Source organism: Ceratotherium simum, chromosome 11 (assembly GCF_057802395.1).
Source record: "Ceratotherium simum simum isolate JZ-2026a chromosome 11, ASM5780239v1, whole genome shotgun sequence".
NCBI lineage: Eukaryota > Metazoa > Chordata > Mammalia > Perissodactyla > Rhinocerotidae > Ceratotherium > Ceratotherium simum.
This window is the reverse complement of record NC_141910.1, coordinates 30,348,790-30,368,577: the sequence shown is the minus strand read 5'-3', so window position 1 is coordinate 30,368,577 and position 19,788 is coordinate 30,348,790. Positions and strand designations below refer to the sequence as shown.

Here is a 19,788-nt window from a genome sequence, read left to right as displayed (position 1 = left end):
AAGTTACACTGCGATCCTTTTATTTACTTTTAAGATCATAGAAAAATAAATGAATCTACCAAAGATGTGTCTGGGAAAGTTTCTATAATAGCAGTATATCACTTCCATGCTTAGCAGTGGTTCCCTCTATTTAACTTTAGAAACGATTATAATAAGAGCTTTTGCATTTTTTCTGTTGTTTGGTTCCTTTCTCCTGTGGGTACAGCAGATAAACTATGTATGTAAATAACAAGCTACCAGACTGCAAGCGTCTTAAAAGCAGGGACTGTCTTTTCTCTTTTTACTCAGCAGTGCAAAGCAGAGTGCCAGACGCAATGTGTGCGCTTTATAAATCTTTATTGAATGTGTATGCATAATTGATGACTTAAAACTAGGATTGTTTAAAAAGAATGATTCTTTAGGATGCCTAATAACAATTTTTAAATGCCCATGTAGTTCAAGGAATGCTTTCTGAATCCTAAGAATTTACATAGAGTTTAAATAACTTATTGATAGAGGATAGTTCTATAAATGGTTCCATATCAAAATGATACTTTTTGGGCCGGCCCCGTGGCTTAGCAGTTAAGTGCTCGCGCTCCGCTGCTGGTGGCCCAGGTTCGGGTCCCAGGCGCGCACCGACGCACTGCTTCTCTGGCCATGCTGAGGCCGCGTCCCACATACAGCAACTAGAAGGATGTGCAGCTATGACATACAACTATCTGCTGGGGCTTTGGGGGAATAAATAAATAAATAAAATTTTAAAAAAAAAAAGTCTAATTTTAAAAATTAAAAAAATGATACTTTTATGGGAAGTAAAGTGAAATGGCAAAAGGCCTTAAAAATTACTTAAAAGACATTCCTATAATTTAAAAGGGTGACTTTGGGGGGAATTAATAAGCTGAGCATAGACATACATAGCATTGCTAGTTTAAAAGATTTCAGTTTTACAGACTACTTTTGAGATAAAATATTTATTTACTGTGGCTCTGGAGGATAGCAAGATGGAATTTATCATAGTGTGAAATGATAAAGGAAGAGGAAGAAAAGGGTAAGGGAAGAAAACTTACATTTATTGAGCCCCAGTTTATAAGCCAAATACTGTGCCAGGCATGTAAACAACAGGTAGTGCTTGATTCTCCCCACAACCTTTGAGCATGTATTATTATTCTACTTTTACAAATGACAAAAATTGAAATTTGGTCAGTCATAAAGCTAGTAAATTCAAAGCTTGGATTTGAACCCAGGATTTTCCAATTCCAGAACCTAGCATGAAAATAGCATAGAAAAAATCTTAAAATATTTTTACCTGGAAACATTTATTTATTGCCTGTTTTGGACATGGCACTGACAGGGTACCAAAGGGATACAAGATGAGCTCCCTGCCTCCAAAGAGCTTTCTTGAAGATGTTATTAACAGAATCTTTTTAAAGCCTTTACGTAAGATTTTTCTTGTGTTTATGTAGATAAAACTACGGGAGCTAACTCCTTAATAATCCTTGTCTTCTGAAGTGATCTCCTTTATTCCCCTATTCCATGAAAATTTCTTCATTTGTCTTTTGCTGGCCTTGAATAGATTTATACAGGAATTTATATGCTGAAAAGTATGTCTGTTAATATTAATAACAGGGAAGAAGAGTAAGCAGATTGATGAACCAGTACATTATTTAGATTCCTGTCTTAGAAGATAATGTTTTACTGTGTAGCCCCACTTTTTGACAAATCAAACTTCAGACCTCTAGAACCTAAGCTCTAACACAGCCATTCACTGAGAGTTTAGTGAAAAAAGTTCTGACCAGCCCAGTATAGTAAGTTCCTGTATTCTATCATAGTCAGTTTCTTTAGAACTGTTGAAAATAAATAATATTAATTGTGATACCATAGCCTTTTATATAAAGGTACATTTACTTAACATCTTAATTTTAGCACCAAATAAAAATTTTCTTTTTTGCTGTATGAAACTAGCTCTGAAAATATGTATTTGCTCAAATAAGAATTTATTAATCAAAAGAATATTAGAGGGAGAACTTACAGAAAATACAGAAATGTTACCTTTCAGTTTATAAATAAAATGTAGTTTTCTTCCTTTCAGAATAAGTGTTTCTCCCATCCTCACCCCCACCTCCATTTCTAATGAAAAGTCTGTCTTATACTCTTTTTTTAAGATTCCCACTAAAAATATCGAAGGTCAGATGACACCCTACTATCCTGTGGGAATGGGAAATGGTACACCTTGTAGTTTGAAACAGAACCGGCCCAGATCAAGTACTGTGATGTACATATGTCATCCTGAATCTAAGCATGAAATTCTTTCAGTAGCTGAAGTTACAACTTGTGAATATGAAGTTGTCATTTTGACACCACTCTTGTGCAATCATCCTAAATATAGGTAGGATGTGGATTTAATATTTTAAACATGAAATGCACACATGCTTTAAAGTGTTGTATGCTTAGCTTTAATGCCTTGTTCTTACTGAACAGATTCAGAGCATCTCCTGTGAATGACATATTTTGCCAGTCACTGCCAGGATCACCATTTAAACCCCTCACCCTGAGACAGTTGGAACAGCAGGAAGAAATACTAAGGGTACCTTTTAGGAGAAATAAAGAGGTATGAGAATTATCTAATGGTATTTTCTCAGTGCTTCCTTTTCCAAATTTCAAAGCAAATACCAATATTTTAATGATTTCTGTAATATAGTAATAGTAATTTATTTTCCTGACTCAAAATTTTAAATTCCAGTGCTTTTAATTAATTTTAATTCTTCTCCTTATTCTAGCTCTTCTCAGAAACTATTTTAGCATTCTCTTAGACTCATGGTTTCATAATATTTTAAAGTTTGACGTCCTATTCATTGTAGTTAAGTTTAATTTTTAGCTAGTTGACTGGACTTCCCAGCTAAACCTCTTGAAAAAATAGACTACAACCCGACTCCTAATGCTTTATTTATTCTTCAACTCACTACTGTTTTGTCATCAAACCATCATTCTTCTAAAACTGTTCTTATTAAGGTCAACAGCAATCTTTTGGTTCTAAATTCTCTGGACATATGCATAACTTGATCTTAGCAGCATGAAACCTGAAAATCTGAAGCTTGAACTTTTTCTCCTCCCTTTACTTCAAGTCATTCTCTCTGGTTCTCTCTGGTTTTTTTTCCTTGCATACTAGTTCTTTCTCTGCTTCCTGCCCCTTAAACTGTTGAAGTTCCTCGCAGTTCTATCCATAGCTGCCTTCTCTTCGTATTGTGCAAAGTTTCCTTAAGTGAGCTCATCCATGCTCATTCTATTAACTTCCATTTAAATCCCCATGAGTTCCAAATGTATATCTTCAACACTGACCTATCTCCTGAACTTAAACCTCAGTCACAATAATTAACATATATTGAGTCTTAACAGCTATTAGCTAATCCTCACAACAAAGTACAAGGTGTACTATTATCTTCCTTAACAGATTTAGGGAACTCAGGTTCACAGAGGGGAGGTGACAAGTGATGGATTAGAGATTAGAATCAAAGCAGTCTGATTCTAGAGCCTGTCCTCTTAACCAGTTCCCTATGCCACTTCTCCCTTTTGATATGCTATTTCCCCTTTTCATCTGCCTATTGAACATGGCCATATACATTTTCAATAATCTCAGGCTCATCGGACTGACCCTTTTCTTGTCTTTCTTACTGCATTTAAAACGCTGTGCTCGGGGCCAGCCCCGTGGCTTAGTGGTTAAGTGCGCGCGCTCCGCTGCTGGCAGCCTGGGTTCGGATCCCGGGCGCGCACCGACGCACCACTTCTCCAGCCATGCTGAGGCCGTGTCCCACATGCAGCAACTAGAAGGATGTGCAGCTATGACATACAACTATCTACTGGGGCTTTGGGGGAAAAAATAAATAAATAAAATTATAAAACACTGTGCTCTACCCAGTTGTCCAAGTCTGAAACCTAAGTCATTTTTCTTTCCTACTTCTTAATTCATCTCTAATTCTAATCACTCACTAGGAGCTATCAGTGTTATATGCTAAATGCTTTTCAAATCTGTCCTATCATTAGTTCAAGACCTCATTATTTCCTAGGACCAGAAACTAGTCCCCTCACACATCCCCTTTCTAATCCTTCCCACACAGCTGATAAAATGCTCTTTCTGAAATGAAAATTTGATTGTGTGTTTAATCCTTTGGTAGTTAACATAATCTATACCTCAGGATAAAATCCTTGCTCATACAATGATTTTATCAAAGGGGAATATAAGCCCCTTTGTGATCTGACTTCAGCTTCATCTTCTGTCACCATTCCCTTTATCCCAGCTATTTTGAACAACTTAGAGTTTCCTAAAAGTACCACTTTTTTTCCAACCTCCTTGCATTTGGATATACTGTTTTTCCTCGTCTGTTGCCTTCTCCCCTCTCTCCTCTACACCTGATAAACTTCTACTTATGCTTGAAGATGAGCTTCCAGTGTCATTTCCTTTGTAAGTGAGCCAGGACTTCTAATGGATTACCCCAGAAAGAGAGATTAATATTTCCTCTTCTGTGGTCTTGTATTTTATTCAATCCTCTATTATAGCACTTATGTGGCTAAAATTGGTTATTTTTCCTATGGTTCTTACATTAAAATGGAAGGAGAATAAACTATGCTTTTATCACTTTGGGGTTTCCAGCTCCTTGCATGATACCTACTATGCTGTAGATACTTAACAGTGGTTTAATTAACTAACATTTAGCTGCACAGCCTGTTTTATCCCCTTCCTCTTGAGTACGTACTGCAAAAATATTGCTGGGCTCTTTGTGGATGTAGTGAACACCGCCATTCTGATAGGAGGGAAAATTATCTTAACATTAATCTGCATTTGATTTGAAGTGCTGTATTAAAAGATTGGAGATGGAATTCTCTTCTGGTCTTTTCCTTGATTGATAGTGATTTAAATACTGACAGGTACTTAAAGGCAGCTCCATCAAAATGCTTCTCAAATCCCAATTTTAATTACTCTTCAAGGAAGAAGTGCCAGTTTACTTTTCTTTAATTAATGTGTTTAATCTGCCAGTTGAGAAAAATTATTTTTAAAAAGCTACAGATGATAAGGCTTTTAAAATACTTAAGATCTTTAGAGTACATGTTTTATATGAAAATCTTAGGTAATGCTACTGTAGGATGAATAGTTACTTAAAACTAATCATCTTTATTTCACAATCTTTTTTATATAAATCTAGTTTATTACACATAACTTTTCTTTTAAAAATTGATATTTGGCATATGGTTTGCCTTTTAAGTGTGGATCAAGCTTTACTAAAAAGATAAAGAATTTTTTTCTTTTTTAAACAAAAATATAAATCTGGCAATCAGAATTTTGGTTTGATGTTCTGCCTGTGTAATTATATTACATTAATGTGGAGGTTATTGGACTATTAGGAGCCATTTTATGAATTTCCAAACTCTACTACAAAAACTACTATCATCTTGCTTTTATTGGAACAATTTTCCTTAAAAATGACAGTAAAGGTCCTGTCCACAAGCAGCCATAATAAATGGTCATGCTTCTCTTCTTTTTATCTCTTCTTTTTATCTCAGCTGGAGGTTTCACTATGCAGTATTATTGTTTTTCTTCACTAACCTTACTATACATCTCATGTATTATAAGTAATTTGTTGAGTCTCTTAGACCTTAGCTCCCTAGGAGCAGTGACTGTGGCTACTTCATTTTTAATACTCAGCACTTAAAATAGCAGGCTCTAAATGTAGAAAGAGTTATACATAAAATTCAAGATCCTGGGCCGGCCCTGTGGCTTAGTGGTTAAGTGTGCACGCTTAGCTACTGGCGGCCCGGGTTCGGATCCCGGGCGCGCACCGACGCATCGCTTCTCCGGCCATGCTGAGGCCGCGTCCCACATACAGCAACTAGAAGGATGTGCAACTATGACGTACAACTATCTGCTGGGGCTTTGGGGGAAAACAAAGGAGGAGGATTGGCAATAGATGTTAGCTCAGAGCCGGTCTTCCTCAGCAAAAAGAGTAGGATTAGCACGGATGTTAGCTCGGGGCTGATCTTCCTCACAAAAAAAAAAAAAATTTCAAGATCCTTTCAAAAAATAAGAAGCCATCTTGGCAATCTTAGTTCTTCCTTAATATTGGAGGAGAGAGAAGAAGGTCATTGGTTTCTGGCATAACCATCCAATGACTCCTACTAGCCGAAATAGAAGAGAAGAACGCCAATTAGTCAATGGCAACTACAGTAGGTGAAAAAGGAGACATCGTGCCCACTATACATTTACTGGAAACTCTTTTACTGTTTAATTTTTTATATTATTTTATTCAGTTATAAGTGGTACAGTCACTTCTTCAATTCTGGCCTAGCTTCATTTCGGCTCCACTCACTGTCAATACCCAGTTCACCACCAGAATCTAACTCATTAACTTCTTTCATAACTATCCTCTTCTCTCCACCCCACCTCTGGTCACCCCTTGCTTTAGATTCTCTTCATCCCTGGCCTGGCTTACTACAGCTCCTAACTTGGCCCCCCACCTCCAGATTTATTCTTACTGTTCCTTCTTCCCTGCCACTGCTAAAGTAATTACTTAAAAATCTGATCACACAGGGGCCGGCCTGGTGGCGCAAGCGGTTAAGTGCGCACGCGCTTCACTGCGGCGGCCCGGGGTTCGCTGGTTCAGATCCCGGGCGCGCACCGACACACTGCTTGGCAAGCTATGCTGTGGCAGTGTCCCATATAAAGTGGAGGAAGACAGGCATGGATGTTAGTCCAGGGCCAGTCTTCCTCAGCAAAAAAAGAGGAGGATTGGCAGATGTTAGCACAGGGTTGATCTCCTCACAAAAAAATAAAAAATCCAATCACACCATATCTTTGCCTAAAATATGTAAGATAATGTCCAAATTTCTTAGCATTATATAGTTTTCCACCATATAGTGCCTGCTTATCTCTTTAGTTTTAAATATCATACTATACCCCGCATCTTTTCTCTTGCCTCTTCCTCAGATTTACACACATATGCACACACAGACACAAAACACATATGCAGACATTCACATAAATCACCAATTATTATTTGTCTTTCAAGACTTAATCAAGGGTTTTCTCTTTGTGAAGTCTTCATGTTTCAATTCTTTGTCAAAGTCTATTTGAATCACCCCTACCTCTGTGCATCTACTGTTCCCTGCACCATTATTAATTGGCGTCTTCCTTTACTAAATTGCAGGTTCCTCCAGGGCAACCTAGGTCCTGCTACATTTGAGTAATTATAACTAATATTCATATTCACTCCCACTCAGCTCCTCTTTACCCTGCTTGTTATCCTTCCTTTACTCTTAGTAACCACATTTTCCAAAACTAAATGTAGAGACACAAAATCTAACAAATAGCAAAGTACTTAATAAGAGTAGTGAGACAAAATATATGAAATGGAAATTATTCCTATTTGTTGGCCACCAAACCCCAAATTGGTAGATGGAACTAACATTTGTCTAGAGCTTCGTCTATTAAGTGTTACAAATTCATTTTCTTAAAACGTTAAAAATGAGTGGACAACTTTTATTTTCCAAATTTTTTACAATTTAAAAATAATAATTTAAGTCATAACTGAAAAATTAAGTGTGGCATAGAAGCTCTTAAACATATGTATGTTTAATTTTAGGAAGATTTGCAATCAACTAAAGAAGAGAGATTTCCAGCAATTCACAAACCCATTGCTGTTGGTTCTCAGCCGATGCTCACTGTTGGAACAACTCACATATCCAAATTGACAGATGACCAACTCATAAAAGAGTTCCTTAGCGGTTCTTACTGCTTTCACGGGGTGAGAAGTGAACCTTCTGTTTAAATATTCATCTTACAGCTTTCACTTGTGTGTTATTTAGTCAAGGAGCATAAATTAGCACTGAAAAAGGTTTTTGTCTATAGAGAAGTAGCAGGATTCTGGAATCTTTCTGATGGACATTTTCTCTGTGCATCTTACTATAATCCAATCCATAGTCATTATGTTCTCTTTACTCACAAACTAAAACTTGACCTTTACTTCACAGAAAATATATATAACTAAGTCATGTATGATTCTGGTTGATTACTAGAAAGGGCATCAATGACTTTATAGCTTACATTTTGGTTATGTAGCAGTCACATTTAAAACTTAAGTTAACATCTACAAAGGTAAATTTTGCCCCTGACTAATAACTCCAGTGGGAAGTACACTTACAAGTGGAATTTTCATTTCATTTCATTTTACCAAGACAGTACAATAGTTATTCTCTGTATTTATGTTTTTATTTCTCAGTAACTTTTAATTTTAATTTTCAACCATATTATGGCTATTACAGTTTTCTTTAATTATATATATTTCTATCACTGTCGTGTGGCAATATTGAGAAAGGCCCCAATTCCCCTTTCTCTGTACGTAACTTGATCTCTTTCCTTTCCTGCAGGGTGTTGGTTGGTGGAAATATGAGTTCTGCTATGGCAAACACGTACATCAATACCATGAGGTATAGAACAGCATTTATATCATTCCACCACTAGATGGATTACAGTTTTAAAAATCTTTTGTGGAAAAAAAGAGGGGGTTTGTGTTACTTGTAATTATGAGATAATTTTTATACAGAAATACTCATCAAATTATCTCTAACTCTTGGAAAATGGAAAACTTGGTATTAACTAAATCGGTTACCTTAAAGTAACATTGTTTATTAACTACTCAGATTCTTGTATTACTATGAGCCTGGAAGAATAATAAGCTATTGTGACTAACTTCTTTAGCTTTGACTGAGAAATTAGCCATTATAATTCATCTTTAAATTAAGTGAATGGTAAGATAGCCCGTTATTACTAGAGTTAGTAAAATAGGGTAAATACTGCAAGTTTTTCAGCTAAAAGAATGTACCATATCATCTACGTTTAAAATAAGTTTTAAGATTACACATACTGGCTCTTTATTCTTCCTTTTATTTATAATTTCATAAATCAGAGGGCATATTCTCCCACACTTGAGCCAAGCTGCTTAAATTCTGAAGTTCAGGCCCCAATAATTTTACTTGTCACAGTTGTGCTTTGCTTGGTAAAGTAAACTGCTAGACATTGGAGACAAACATTAATAAATATTGACCTGGCTGTTTTAAAAGACTCTTTTTATTCCCCGAAATAATAACTAGTAATTAGAAAATACTGTATTTGCCCTCTTGAGATGTTTTGAGCCAATCTTAAATTCCAACCTGCATCATACCAGGAAAGATCATAAACTCACTTTCCACAGTTGAATCATTCCAAATTTATGGGGCATCTGTAAAGTAGGACATTTTTCTCTTTACTTAAACCTGAGACGTTCCATTTCACTGTTCTTTCCCTATTCTTTCCATTTATTCTTGCTGCTTTGTAGATGTTTTATTTATTTTTAATAACATGTATTAATACAGAAAAAAGATAAAAGTATCATCTAACTACAGCCCAGCTAATACCTAATGGCTTTTTTTTTCAATTAAAGGAATATATGCCAGAAATTTAGAATGAAAAATAAAATTCTCTTTCACCATTATCCTATTTCCCAAAAGTTACTGCTGTTAACGTTTTCTTAGTTAACCCTCCACGAGAAAAAAAATGCATATATGTAAATATTGGTATAACCTTTTTATTTATACAAAAGGAATCTACTCAGTGCACTGCTCTGTCCTTGTTCTTTTCACTTAATATTTTGGAGATCTTCCCATGTCAGCAAAAACTGATCTCATTCTTTTCAGCGGGTACAGAGGATTATGTCTATACCCAAAATGTTTTTAGCCAGACCTCTACTGATGAACCTTTAAGTTGTTTTCCAGTTTTTGCTGCAGTAGCATCTTAGTAAGCATTTTTAAATAGTTCCATTGGTGAACTGCTGCAGGTATATTCAGAGGGCACATTTCTAGCAATATACTTGCTAGGTCAAAGTATGTGCATACTGAACAGTTGTCTTCCAAAGGGTTGGACCCGTTTACGTTTCCATTAACAATGGCTGTTTTCCCATACACTTCCCAACACTAGGTTTTATCAAACTTATTTTGGACAAAGTCATATAACCTAGAACTTTCTGGGAGACTCTGCTGGGAGCTTTGGGAAATATAAAAATAATAGTAGCTAACAAATATAGTGCTCACTGTATACTAGGCACTGTTTTCAGTACTTTACACATATTAACTCATTTAATGCTCATAACAACCCTAAGAGGTGAGTATTGTTATTCCAAGATGAGGAAACAGAAGCAAAGATTTAGTAACTTGCCTAAAATCACATAGGTAGTAAATGGTGAAACTAGAATTCAAACCCAGGCAGTTTTGCTCCACATCCAACCTCTTAAACACTACACTCTGCAGTTCTAATCCCTGTCTATCTAGAACTTATAGTCCAGTTGCTAGAAGGATGGTAATGGCTCTCTCTTCCGCTAGGCAATAAACCTCCATGGGGGCACTGGCCGTGCCTGTCTTGTTTGCCACTGTAAGGATTTTTAATTCTACTAATCAAATGTATATTAGTGCCCAGCATGGTGCCTGGCATAAAATATGAAGAAGGAAAGGAAGACAGGAAGGAAGGGAGGGGAGGGAAAGGAAAAAGAAGGAAGTCCACATATAAGAGAGTGTATAGTTAAAGTTTAAAAAAAAAAATAAAAGCAGAATGGGAAGGGGGTTTCTGAATAGACAGTCTTGATACAGAAACAAGCCTGGTGTCAAATGGGTATTGTGAAGACTAGTATAACTTGAAGGTTTGCATTTGAAAGAGTAGAAGTAGGATGAAGATAGGCTCAATGTGGTTGCGGGGTAAGACATAGAGGCCAGAGATTTCAATAAGAATCACAGTATTAGGGGGCCAGCCTGGTGGCATAGTGGTTAAGTTCGCATGCTTCACTTCAGCAGCCCAGGGTTCGCAGGTTCGGATCCCAAGCGCACACCTACACACCGCTCATCAAGCCATGCTGTGGTGGCATTCCACTTACAAAAATAGAGGAAGATTGGCAACAGATGTTAGGGCCAATCTTCCTCACCAAAAAAAAAAAAAAAAAAGGAATCACAGTAGTATGTGGTTGTATTATGTAGATGTGCAAGATTAAACTCATGGTTGGGGGGTGAGATGTTGGCAAGAGAAATGTAGAGGAAGAGGCTGAAGCCGAGAACATCTCCAGGGATATAGGAGGCAGGTATAGGAGAGGAAGGAAATAGAAGAGTCAAAAATAACTACATCTGGAGCTAGCCTGACTAGAAGATAGTTTCATTGTGCAGAGAAGCAAGGAGTAAAGAAGATGATGAGCTCAAATTTCTACTCGTCGAGTTTGGCTAACATTATTACATCTACACATAGATATTCAGTGTGCAGATGAAGATAAGGACTGTAGCGTATAGGCCATCAGCATAAATATCTACTTGATGATGTCAAGCATACATTATCACAAATATTTTTTCATATATTAGGACAAGGATAGTGGGAAAACCTCTGTGGTTGTGGGGACATGGAACCAAGAAGAGCATATTGAATGGGCTAAGAAGAATACTGCTAGAGCTTATCACCTTCAAGACGATGGTACCCAGACAGTCAGGTAAAGATTAACGTTTTTTGCCTTTGGATCTGATTAGTAGAATATTTAAAACTCAGAATATTGAAAAACATAAAATTTAAATACTTAAGTAAAATCTCTGGTCAGTTATTTTCAGGGACATCTTTTAGGGTAGTTTTTTTTTCACGGGGAAACAACATAGTGTAATAGTTAAGACCACAGTCTCTGAAGTTGGACACCCTGAATTCAAATGCTAGCTCTTCACTTACTACCTTGGGCAAATTACATAATCTTAAGCCTCACTTTTCTTGTCTAGTGGTATTTGCCTCATAGGATTGTTGTGACAGTTAAATGAGGTAATTCACGTAAAGCATAGTGCCTGGCAATAGCATGCCATAAACTTTGGCTGTTGCCTTTAACAGTGGTGGTGGTGTGGTAATGAGAGTGGTGGTGGTATCCGTAACAGTGGCTCAATTCCAGGTATTAAGTCTGAGACTGTTATAAAGCATTTGCCTTATTCATTTGTAATCTTTACCTCTCTAAGTTATTTAATTTTTTTTTATTGAGGTAACATTGGTTTATAACATTGTATAAATTTCAGGTGTACATTATTATACTGCTATTTCTGCATAGATTACATCATGTTCATCCCTTTCACCCTAAGTTATTTAATTCTATTTAAATATACTCTAGCATTTCTCTTTGTTACTTAACCTTTGTGAGGTAATGGTTGAAAACAGTTTATCGGTGGCTTTTTGAAAAACTACCTCACATCTCTCTTGGGCTATATAGGTATATCTTGTTATAGCAGAAGTAGATGAATCTCTTGTTTCCCAAAAATAACTAAGCTTTAGCTTTTCTTGAAGTCTGTTGCCCAGTGAATTTTCAGTTATTCATTCATTTTCATTCTCAGATGTTAACTTTGTCCTTCCTAGTGCAGATGGTATTGAGAGACTTTGTTTTCAGAATGTGCTGACTTCTTGGGCTGACCAAAATCAAAATTAGCAAAATTAAGAGATAAGGCATTTAAGTATTAGAATATGCTAAACAGATGGATTTTTCTGAAGTTTGTATACGTTTCATGTAAAAATAGTTCATGGTATCATGTGCAACAAATGTTGAAGCACAAGAGTATGGGGCGAGTGAAACTAAAGCTTTTCTTTGGATCCTGCTCATTTGGAATTTATAGCCTAGGCTTTACTGTTGTACACCTGTAGTACCGTATTTTAATGGGTGGAGCTGGATAGAGGACGGGAAGAAGGGAAAACTGTTCCACAAAGCAAACAATATACAGGGCTGGTGAAATGGTTAACTTGAAAAGAAAACTCTTTTAAAAGCAATTTAACCTTAACTATCTGTATACAAATAAATAATATGCAAGTTGAAGATCATTCTTAATAATTAAACCACTATGAAGTATCACAACTTTATATTCTCTTTAGAGAATCTGAAAGACTTTCTCTGTGACATATCCCTAAAAATATGTATTTTTAAAGCATAGTCTATAGTCAGATTTTTTTTAACTAATGCAAAACTGACTCCTCAAATTATTTTCTCACCATACTCATTACACTTACTGTGAATTAGTGAGGTTTTTTTTAATTTAATAGAGCTTGTGTGTTTCTCTGATTCAGGATGGTGTCACATTTTTATGGGAATGGAGATATTTGTGATATAACTGACAAACCAAGACAGGTGACTGTAAAACTAAAGTAAGTTGGACCATTGTGCTATATACCTTTCTCTTTAATCTGCTTCCTATGGAAAAAAGTTTATGCAAATGTAAAATATACTTATAAATAATTAAATTTACTTGTAATAATTTATTGTCATAAAATTATTTTATTCTAAAATATTTAAAATTACTATAATTTTAATAATATAATTATGTCACTTATAATGTTATGTATAATAATTATTATTAAATTATATTATTTTGATTATTAAATTATACAGGGCCACTTACATCGGATTTTTATAGTTTAAGAGGAAAACAAAAATAATTTTGTATGGTTTGGGCAGTGCCTTAAAGTACTCTCTGTTTTAGATGTAAAGAATCAGATTCTCCTCATGCCGTTACTGTATATATGCTAGAGCCTCACTCCTGTCAATATATCCTTGGGGTAAGTAAAAAAAAATAGTACTCAGGAATTAGTTTGGGGCCATGTTTTAATTTTTAGCTTTAAGTCTAGAAAGGACCTTCAGTGGCCTCCAAAATTTAATACAGCCCCCATACTACCTCTGTAAAAACTGACATCTTTTTTTATTGAGATATAATTTACATAAAATGCAAAGACCTTAAGTGTTGAATTGGTGAGTTTTGACAATTTTATATACGCATGTAACTATCACCCAAAACAAAGTATCTATCACTGCAGAAAAATTTTTTATACTCCTTTCCTGCCAATACCCCTCAACCCCTAAATGTACCCCTTTCTGATTTCTAACACCATAGATCAGTTTTGCTTCTTTTTTGATTCCATATGAATGGAATCATAGGGTATATAATTTTTTATACCTGGCCTCTTTGACTCAGCATGTTTTTCAGACTTACCGATGTTGTTGCATGTACTTCGTTCTCTTTTTACTACTAAATAGTATTCTTTTGTATAAGTATACCAGATTTGCTTATTCATTCTTCTGTAGATGGACATTTGGGTTGTTTCTCATTTTTGATTACATGAGTAAGGCTGCTGTGAATGTTTTTTTCCACAAGTCTTTTCATGGTCATATTGGGTAAGTGCCTAAGAGTGGAATTGCTGAATCACAGATTAGATATATGTTTAACTTTTACCAAACAGTTCTCCCAGTAGTTGTACCATTTTATACTCCTACCAGCAGTGTATGAGAGTCCAGTTGCTCCACATCCTCAGTAACATTTAGTATTGTCAGTCTTTTTTATTTTAGCAGTTGTAATTTGTATTTCCCATATGAAAAATGGTGTTGAACACCTTTTCATGTATTTATTCATGTATCTTCTTTTGTGAAATGTCTAGCCAAGTCTTTTTGAAGAAAAAACTATTATGACACTTATTAAAACCATGAGGAAGACTTTATTGCAATAGATGTCAAGTCTGTCACAATAGGGGAGAGAGGTCCAGCTCAACTCCAAACACAGCAAAGACAGCTGGAGATGTATAGCCAGCAAGCAGAATGGGGGGGTGAGGGTGGTCAATGGATGGAAAATTTCTGAGAGGAGACAACAAGGGTAGAGGATTCTTGCTGAAGGCAGGTCACCATGATCAGATATCAAAGGTGAGACATGAGGAATTTGATCAGATATGGAGAGTGATTAGATATTGAGGGTGATTAGATATTGAGGTGTGGGATTCTCTCTAAACTGACATATCAAGATTCTTGCTGCAGCTGGACTCAACAGACCCAAAACAGGGTCCAAGGACTCAAAGAGGGCTCAGGGGAGCCTGACTATGGTTTGGTCAAGGCGAGAATCTTGGTCAGTCTTTGGCCCACACTTATTGTTGTTGTCTTCTTATTTCTAGGAGTTCAAATATATTCTGGATATGAGTTCTTTGTAATTATATTACACATTTTTTCCCCAGCCTGTGGCTTGCCTGTTCATTTTCTTTTTTTTTTTTTTAATAAAGATTTTATTTATTTATTTTCCCCCCGAAGCCCCAGTAGATAGTTGTATGTCATAGTTGCACATCCTTCTAGTTGCTGTATGTGGGACACGGCCTCAGCATGGCCGGAGAAGTGGTGCGTCGGTGCGCGCCCGGGATCCGAACCCGGGCCGCCAACAGCGGAGCGCACACACTTAACCGCTAAGCCACGGGGCCGGCCCTGTTCATTTTCTTAATGTCTTTTGATAAGCAAAAATTTATTTGATGAAGTTATTTTATTGATTTTTTTTCCCTTTTATGGCTAATGGTTTTTTTTGTTCTGAGAAATTCTGCCACCCCAAAGTCACAAAGATATTATCCTGTATTTCCTTCTAGAAACTTTTTGGTTCTACCTTTGATTATGTAATGCCTAAGGGTGGTTTTCTTTGTATTTATCCTGGTTGGAATTCACTGAGCTTCTTGGATTTGTGGGTTGGTATAATTCATCAATTTTGAAAAAATTTTGGCCATTATCTCCTCAAAGATTTCTTCTGCCCCACTCTTTTCCTCTCTATTTCTGGGACTCCAATTAAACATGTTAGTTTGAAGGTGTCCCAAAATCTCAGATACTTTTTCTTTTATTCTAATTTTTTTGTCTTTGTTTCAGTTTGAGTCATTTCTATTGAACTGTCTGCAAGTTCATTGATTCTTTTGTCTATGTTCTGTACAGCTCATTGAATGAATTTGTCTGATATATTTTTCATTTCTAACATTTCCATTTAGTTCTTTTTTTATGGTTTCCTTTTCTCTGCTAAAATTCCCCTTCTATTCACACATGTTATCTACCTTTACCACTATTTCCTCCATTATATTTATTATGATTATCTTAACATCTGATAATTTCAACACCTGGCCCATCTTTGGGTTACATTTTTCTTTGCCTTTTTCTTGAATTGTACAACTGATTATTTTGCCGTAATCCTCTATATTTTGTTGTAGAAGACCTAGTTGTATATTCCTCTGTTATTCTTGTCCTTTACTCCTTTTCTCTGTCACCTCTTTTACTTGGAGATAAAAATATCTTCTCTGCCTATCTAGTATTTTATATGGATGACTAGAAATTGTTTTTTAAAGGGCCGGCCCCGTGGCTTAGAGGATAAGTGCATGCGCTCTGCTGCTGGCGGCCCGGGTTCGGATCCCGGGCACACACCGATGCACCACTTCTCTGGCCATACTGAGGCCACATCCCACATACAGCAACTAGAAGGATGTGCAGCTATGACATACAACTATCTACTGGGGCTTTGGGGGACAAAAATAAGTAAATAAATAAAATTTTTTAAAAAAAGCTCAATTTGTAAGATTCTCTCTTCATCTTTAATTCTTGACATTTTAATTATAACGTGTCGTGGTATGGGCCTCTTTGGGTTCATCTTATTTGGTGCTCTCTGTGCTTCCTGTACCTGGATGTCTGTTTCCCCTCAGGTTAGGGAATTTTCAGCTATTATTTCTTCAAATAAGTTCCCTGCTCCTTTGTTTCTTGCTTCTCCTTCTGGGACCTCTATAAAGCAAATGTTAGTATGCTTGACGTTGTCCCAGAGGTCCCTTAAACTGTCCTTGTTCTTTTTAATTTTTTTTTCTTTTTTCTTTTAAGCTTGGGTGATTTCCTCTACTTTGTTGTCCAGATCGCTGATCCATTCTTCTGTATCATCTACTCTGATATTGATTCTTCAGCTCTGATTGGTTCTTTTTTGTATTTTCTTATTCTTTGTTGAAGTTCTCACTGTGTTCATCTGTTCTTCTCCTGAGTTCTGTGAGCATCTTTTTTTTTTTTTGGTGAGGAAGATTAGCCCTGAGCTAACATCTATCGCCAATCCTCCTCTTTTCGCTGAGGAAGATTGGCCCTGGGCTAACATCCATGCCCATCTTCCTCCACTTTATATGGGACACCGACACAGCACGGCTTGACAAGTGGTGCATCGGTGCAGGCCCAGGATCTGAACCCCGGGCTGCTGCAACAGAGCATACACGCTTAACCGCTATGCTACCAGGCCAGCCCCTGTGAGCATCTTTATGACCATTAGTTTATATTCTTTATCAGGTAGATTGTTTATCTCTGTTTTGTTTAGTTCTTTTTCTGAGGATTTGTCCTGTTCTTTTATCTGGAACATATTCCTTTGTCTCCTCATTTTGCCTACTTCTCTATGTTTATTTCTACGTATTAGGTAGATCAGCTATGTCTCCCAATCTTGGAAATGTGGTCTTATGTAGGAGTTGTCTTATGGAGCCCAGTGGCATGCTCCCTCTCATCACCCGTGCCAAATGCTCCAGGATGTCCCCTGTGTGAGCTGCATGTGCCCTTCTGTTGTGGTGGGGCTGCTGTTGCCGTGGGCACACCGGACTGGCCCACAGTGCGGCTGGGTTTGTGGCCCAGCAGTGCGGCTGTTGCTAGCTCGCTCTTGGGCAGGGCAGGCCTCAGGCACAGGCTAGCTATACAGCCAGGCAGTACACAGTTTCCTTGGGTGTGCTAGTGGGCAGGGCAGGCCCCCAGCGTGAGCTGGCTGTTTGGCCCGGGGGTGTGCCTTTCTGAGGTATGCTGGTGGGCAGGGCTGTTCCCTGCACCAGCAGGCTAGAGGGAGGATTCCAAATGGCGCCTGCCAGCGTCTGTGTAAGCAAGGCTGAAGTAGGTCACAAAAATGGCTGCTGCCAATGTCTCAGTCCCTGGGGGGTGTGGGGACAGGCCATCTCTTGCCTCTCCGGAATGTGTTCCAAGCTTATAAGTCTCTTTTACCAATGAACTATGCACTTATCTGGTGTTCTTGTGCTGGTTTCCAGATCAGGTAAGTCTGTGCATGGGCCCTCTAAGAGCACGTTTTCCTGTCCCTGAAGTTCTGTAGTTCTCCTGGGCATATTCCCAGTTGGTTTTCAAAGCCAGGTGTTTTGAGGTCTCATCTCTCTTGTGCTGGATCTAAAGGCTGGGGTGCCAAATGTGGAGCTCAAATCTCCCGCTCCTCCGGGAAAAGCTCCATACATTTGAGATCACTCCTGATCGTGAAGCACTGAGGCTAGGGTGTGGTTTTTTCCCTCAGCAGGACTGTATTTCTGACTCTTCTTCCCTTCTCTGTGTTGTCCTTTGTTGTGGAGGTTCTTTTCATCCAGTTTCCAGATCTCACTCAGAGGAAATTGTTCCACAAGTAGTTGTAGGTTTGTTGTGCCCATGGGACGAGGCAAGCTCAGGATCCTCCTATGCTGCCATCTGCCAAGAATCCTCTCAAGGGCCTAAGAAGCTCAATGGGTAGAAATAACGTTGGATGGTTTATCCAAAACAAGGACTCGTATACATTTAACAAATTTATATACATGTATTCATTCATCAGAATAATACTGAAGAAAGTATTCAGCTTAGCAACTTTTAATGGTTTTATCGTTGTTGTTCTTTAGGTTGAATCTCCAGTGATCTGTAAAATCTTAGATACAGCAGATGAAAATGGACTTCTTTCTCTCCCCAACTAAAGGATAATAAAGTTCGAGGAAAGAAAAGATCATTGAAAGTCACAATGATTTCTGTCTGACTGTGTGTCTCATTACAGAGTTCTCCGCCATTGGACCTCATCTAAAGGATCATATAAAAGGACTCTCAACCACTTTGTGAATATATATGTGTATATAAGAGGTTATTGATAAACTTCTAAGGCAGACATTTGTCTCACTTTTTTCATTTTTGTTGTGTCTTATGAACTGATTGTGTTTTTCTTTGCTTGGATAATGTGATTCCAAAATAAATCTCATCCAAGCAATTTAGAGTTCATCCTAATGAAATATCATAATTGTTATACCCACTGAAAGTTTATAAATAATAGATTTATTATGTAAATTATAGTATATATAACTAATGAAATAAAGATAATGAAGAAGGAAATTGATAGGAGGTTGCTTAAATGAGAGACCATGTAAAATATGTAAATTCTAGTGCCTGAAATCCTTTCAACAAATTTTTCTTTAGCTGCTCTCTACCAGGTATTAAACTAGAAACTGGGCACATAGTAGAGCCTCACGTGTAAGTTGTCTTCACCTCTGTTAGTCTCAAGAAACTCTTATTTGTAATAGATGCCTCTCTCTCAGAACTTTTATCTGTTTGTTTCTCCTTGATATGAGTGTGTTTTCCACCGAAGTATGTATCTGGTGTAGACATCAGTGATTCTTCTCCTTTGACTTAGAATGGTTTACTTTAACAAAACACTATGCTGGTTATCCTTTGTACTTGCCTACTATATACTACAGATTTTAGTTCTAGACACTTTTACAGCACAATATTTATTTTAAAGTGAATAAAATGTCCACAAGCAGTGTTGTCATGTAGTCAATGGCAGATTATTCACTTCCTTTATTTTCTCCATTACTCTGTCACACACAACATTTTGTTGTATTTTGAACATATATAGCTAATAAGAATAGAAAAGTGGCCATAAAATAATTTACTTTTCCTCCTTTTCAGTAGTTCTGGCCAAAGATATTTTAGTTTGAGAAAAGGTTAATACAGTTGACTATTGGGGAGCTATTTGTAGATTTTAGTAGGAAGCAGCACATACAGAAAGAACATGCACTTTGAATTCAAACCTGGGTCCAAATACTCTCTTTAACTTAGTAGCTGTGTGATCCTGGAAAAATCAGTTAACGTCTTTGAGCCTCACTTCCTCTTTTGTAGAGAGTCTGCTTACTTCATAAGGTGGTTGTATCAGTGCATTAATTTA

The 19,788-nt window shown here is 37.0% G+C and overlaps 1 protein-coding gene across 1 annotated transcript in view; it reads left to right on the top strand.

Moving 5' to 3' along the window:
* Positions 1-19,396, top strand: part of ERLEC1 (endoplasmic reticulum lectin 1) — a 29,304-nt gene extending 9,908 nt beyond the window's left edge. The window contains exons 7-14 of the mRNA XM_004436645.3: positions 2,142-2,365; positions 2,458-2,587; positions 7,608-7,769; positions 8,392-8,451; positions 11,395-11,519; positions 13,112-13,189; positions 13,525-13,600; positions 18,479-19,396. Coding sequence (XP_004436702.1) covers positions 2,142-2,365; positions 2,458-2,587; positions 7,608-7,769; positions 8,392-8,451; positions 11,395-11,519; positions 13,112-13,189; positions 13,525-13,600; positions 18,479-18,550 — 927 coding nt within the window. The 3' untranslated portion in view covers positions 18,551-19,396. The remainder of the gene's footprint in view (positions 1-2,141; positions 2,366-2,457; positions 2,588-7,607; positions 7,770-8,391; positions 8,452-11,394; positions 11,520-13,111; positions 13,190-13,524; positions 13,601-18,478) is intronic.
* Positions 19,397-19,788: the final 392 nt, after the last annotated feature.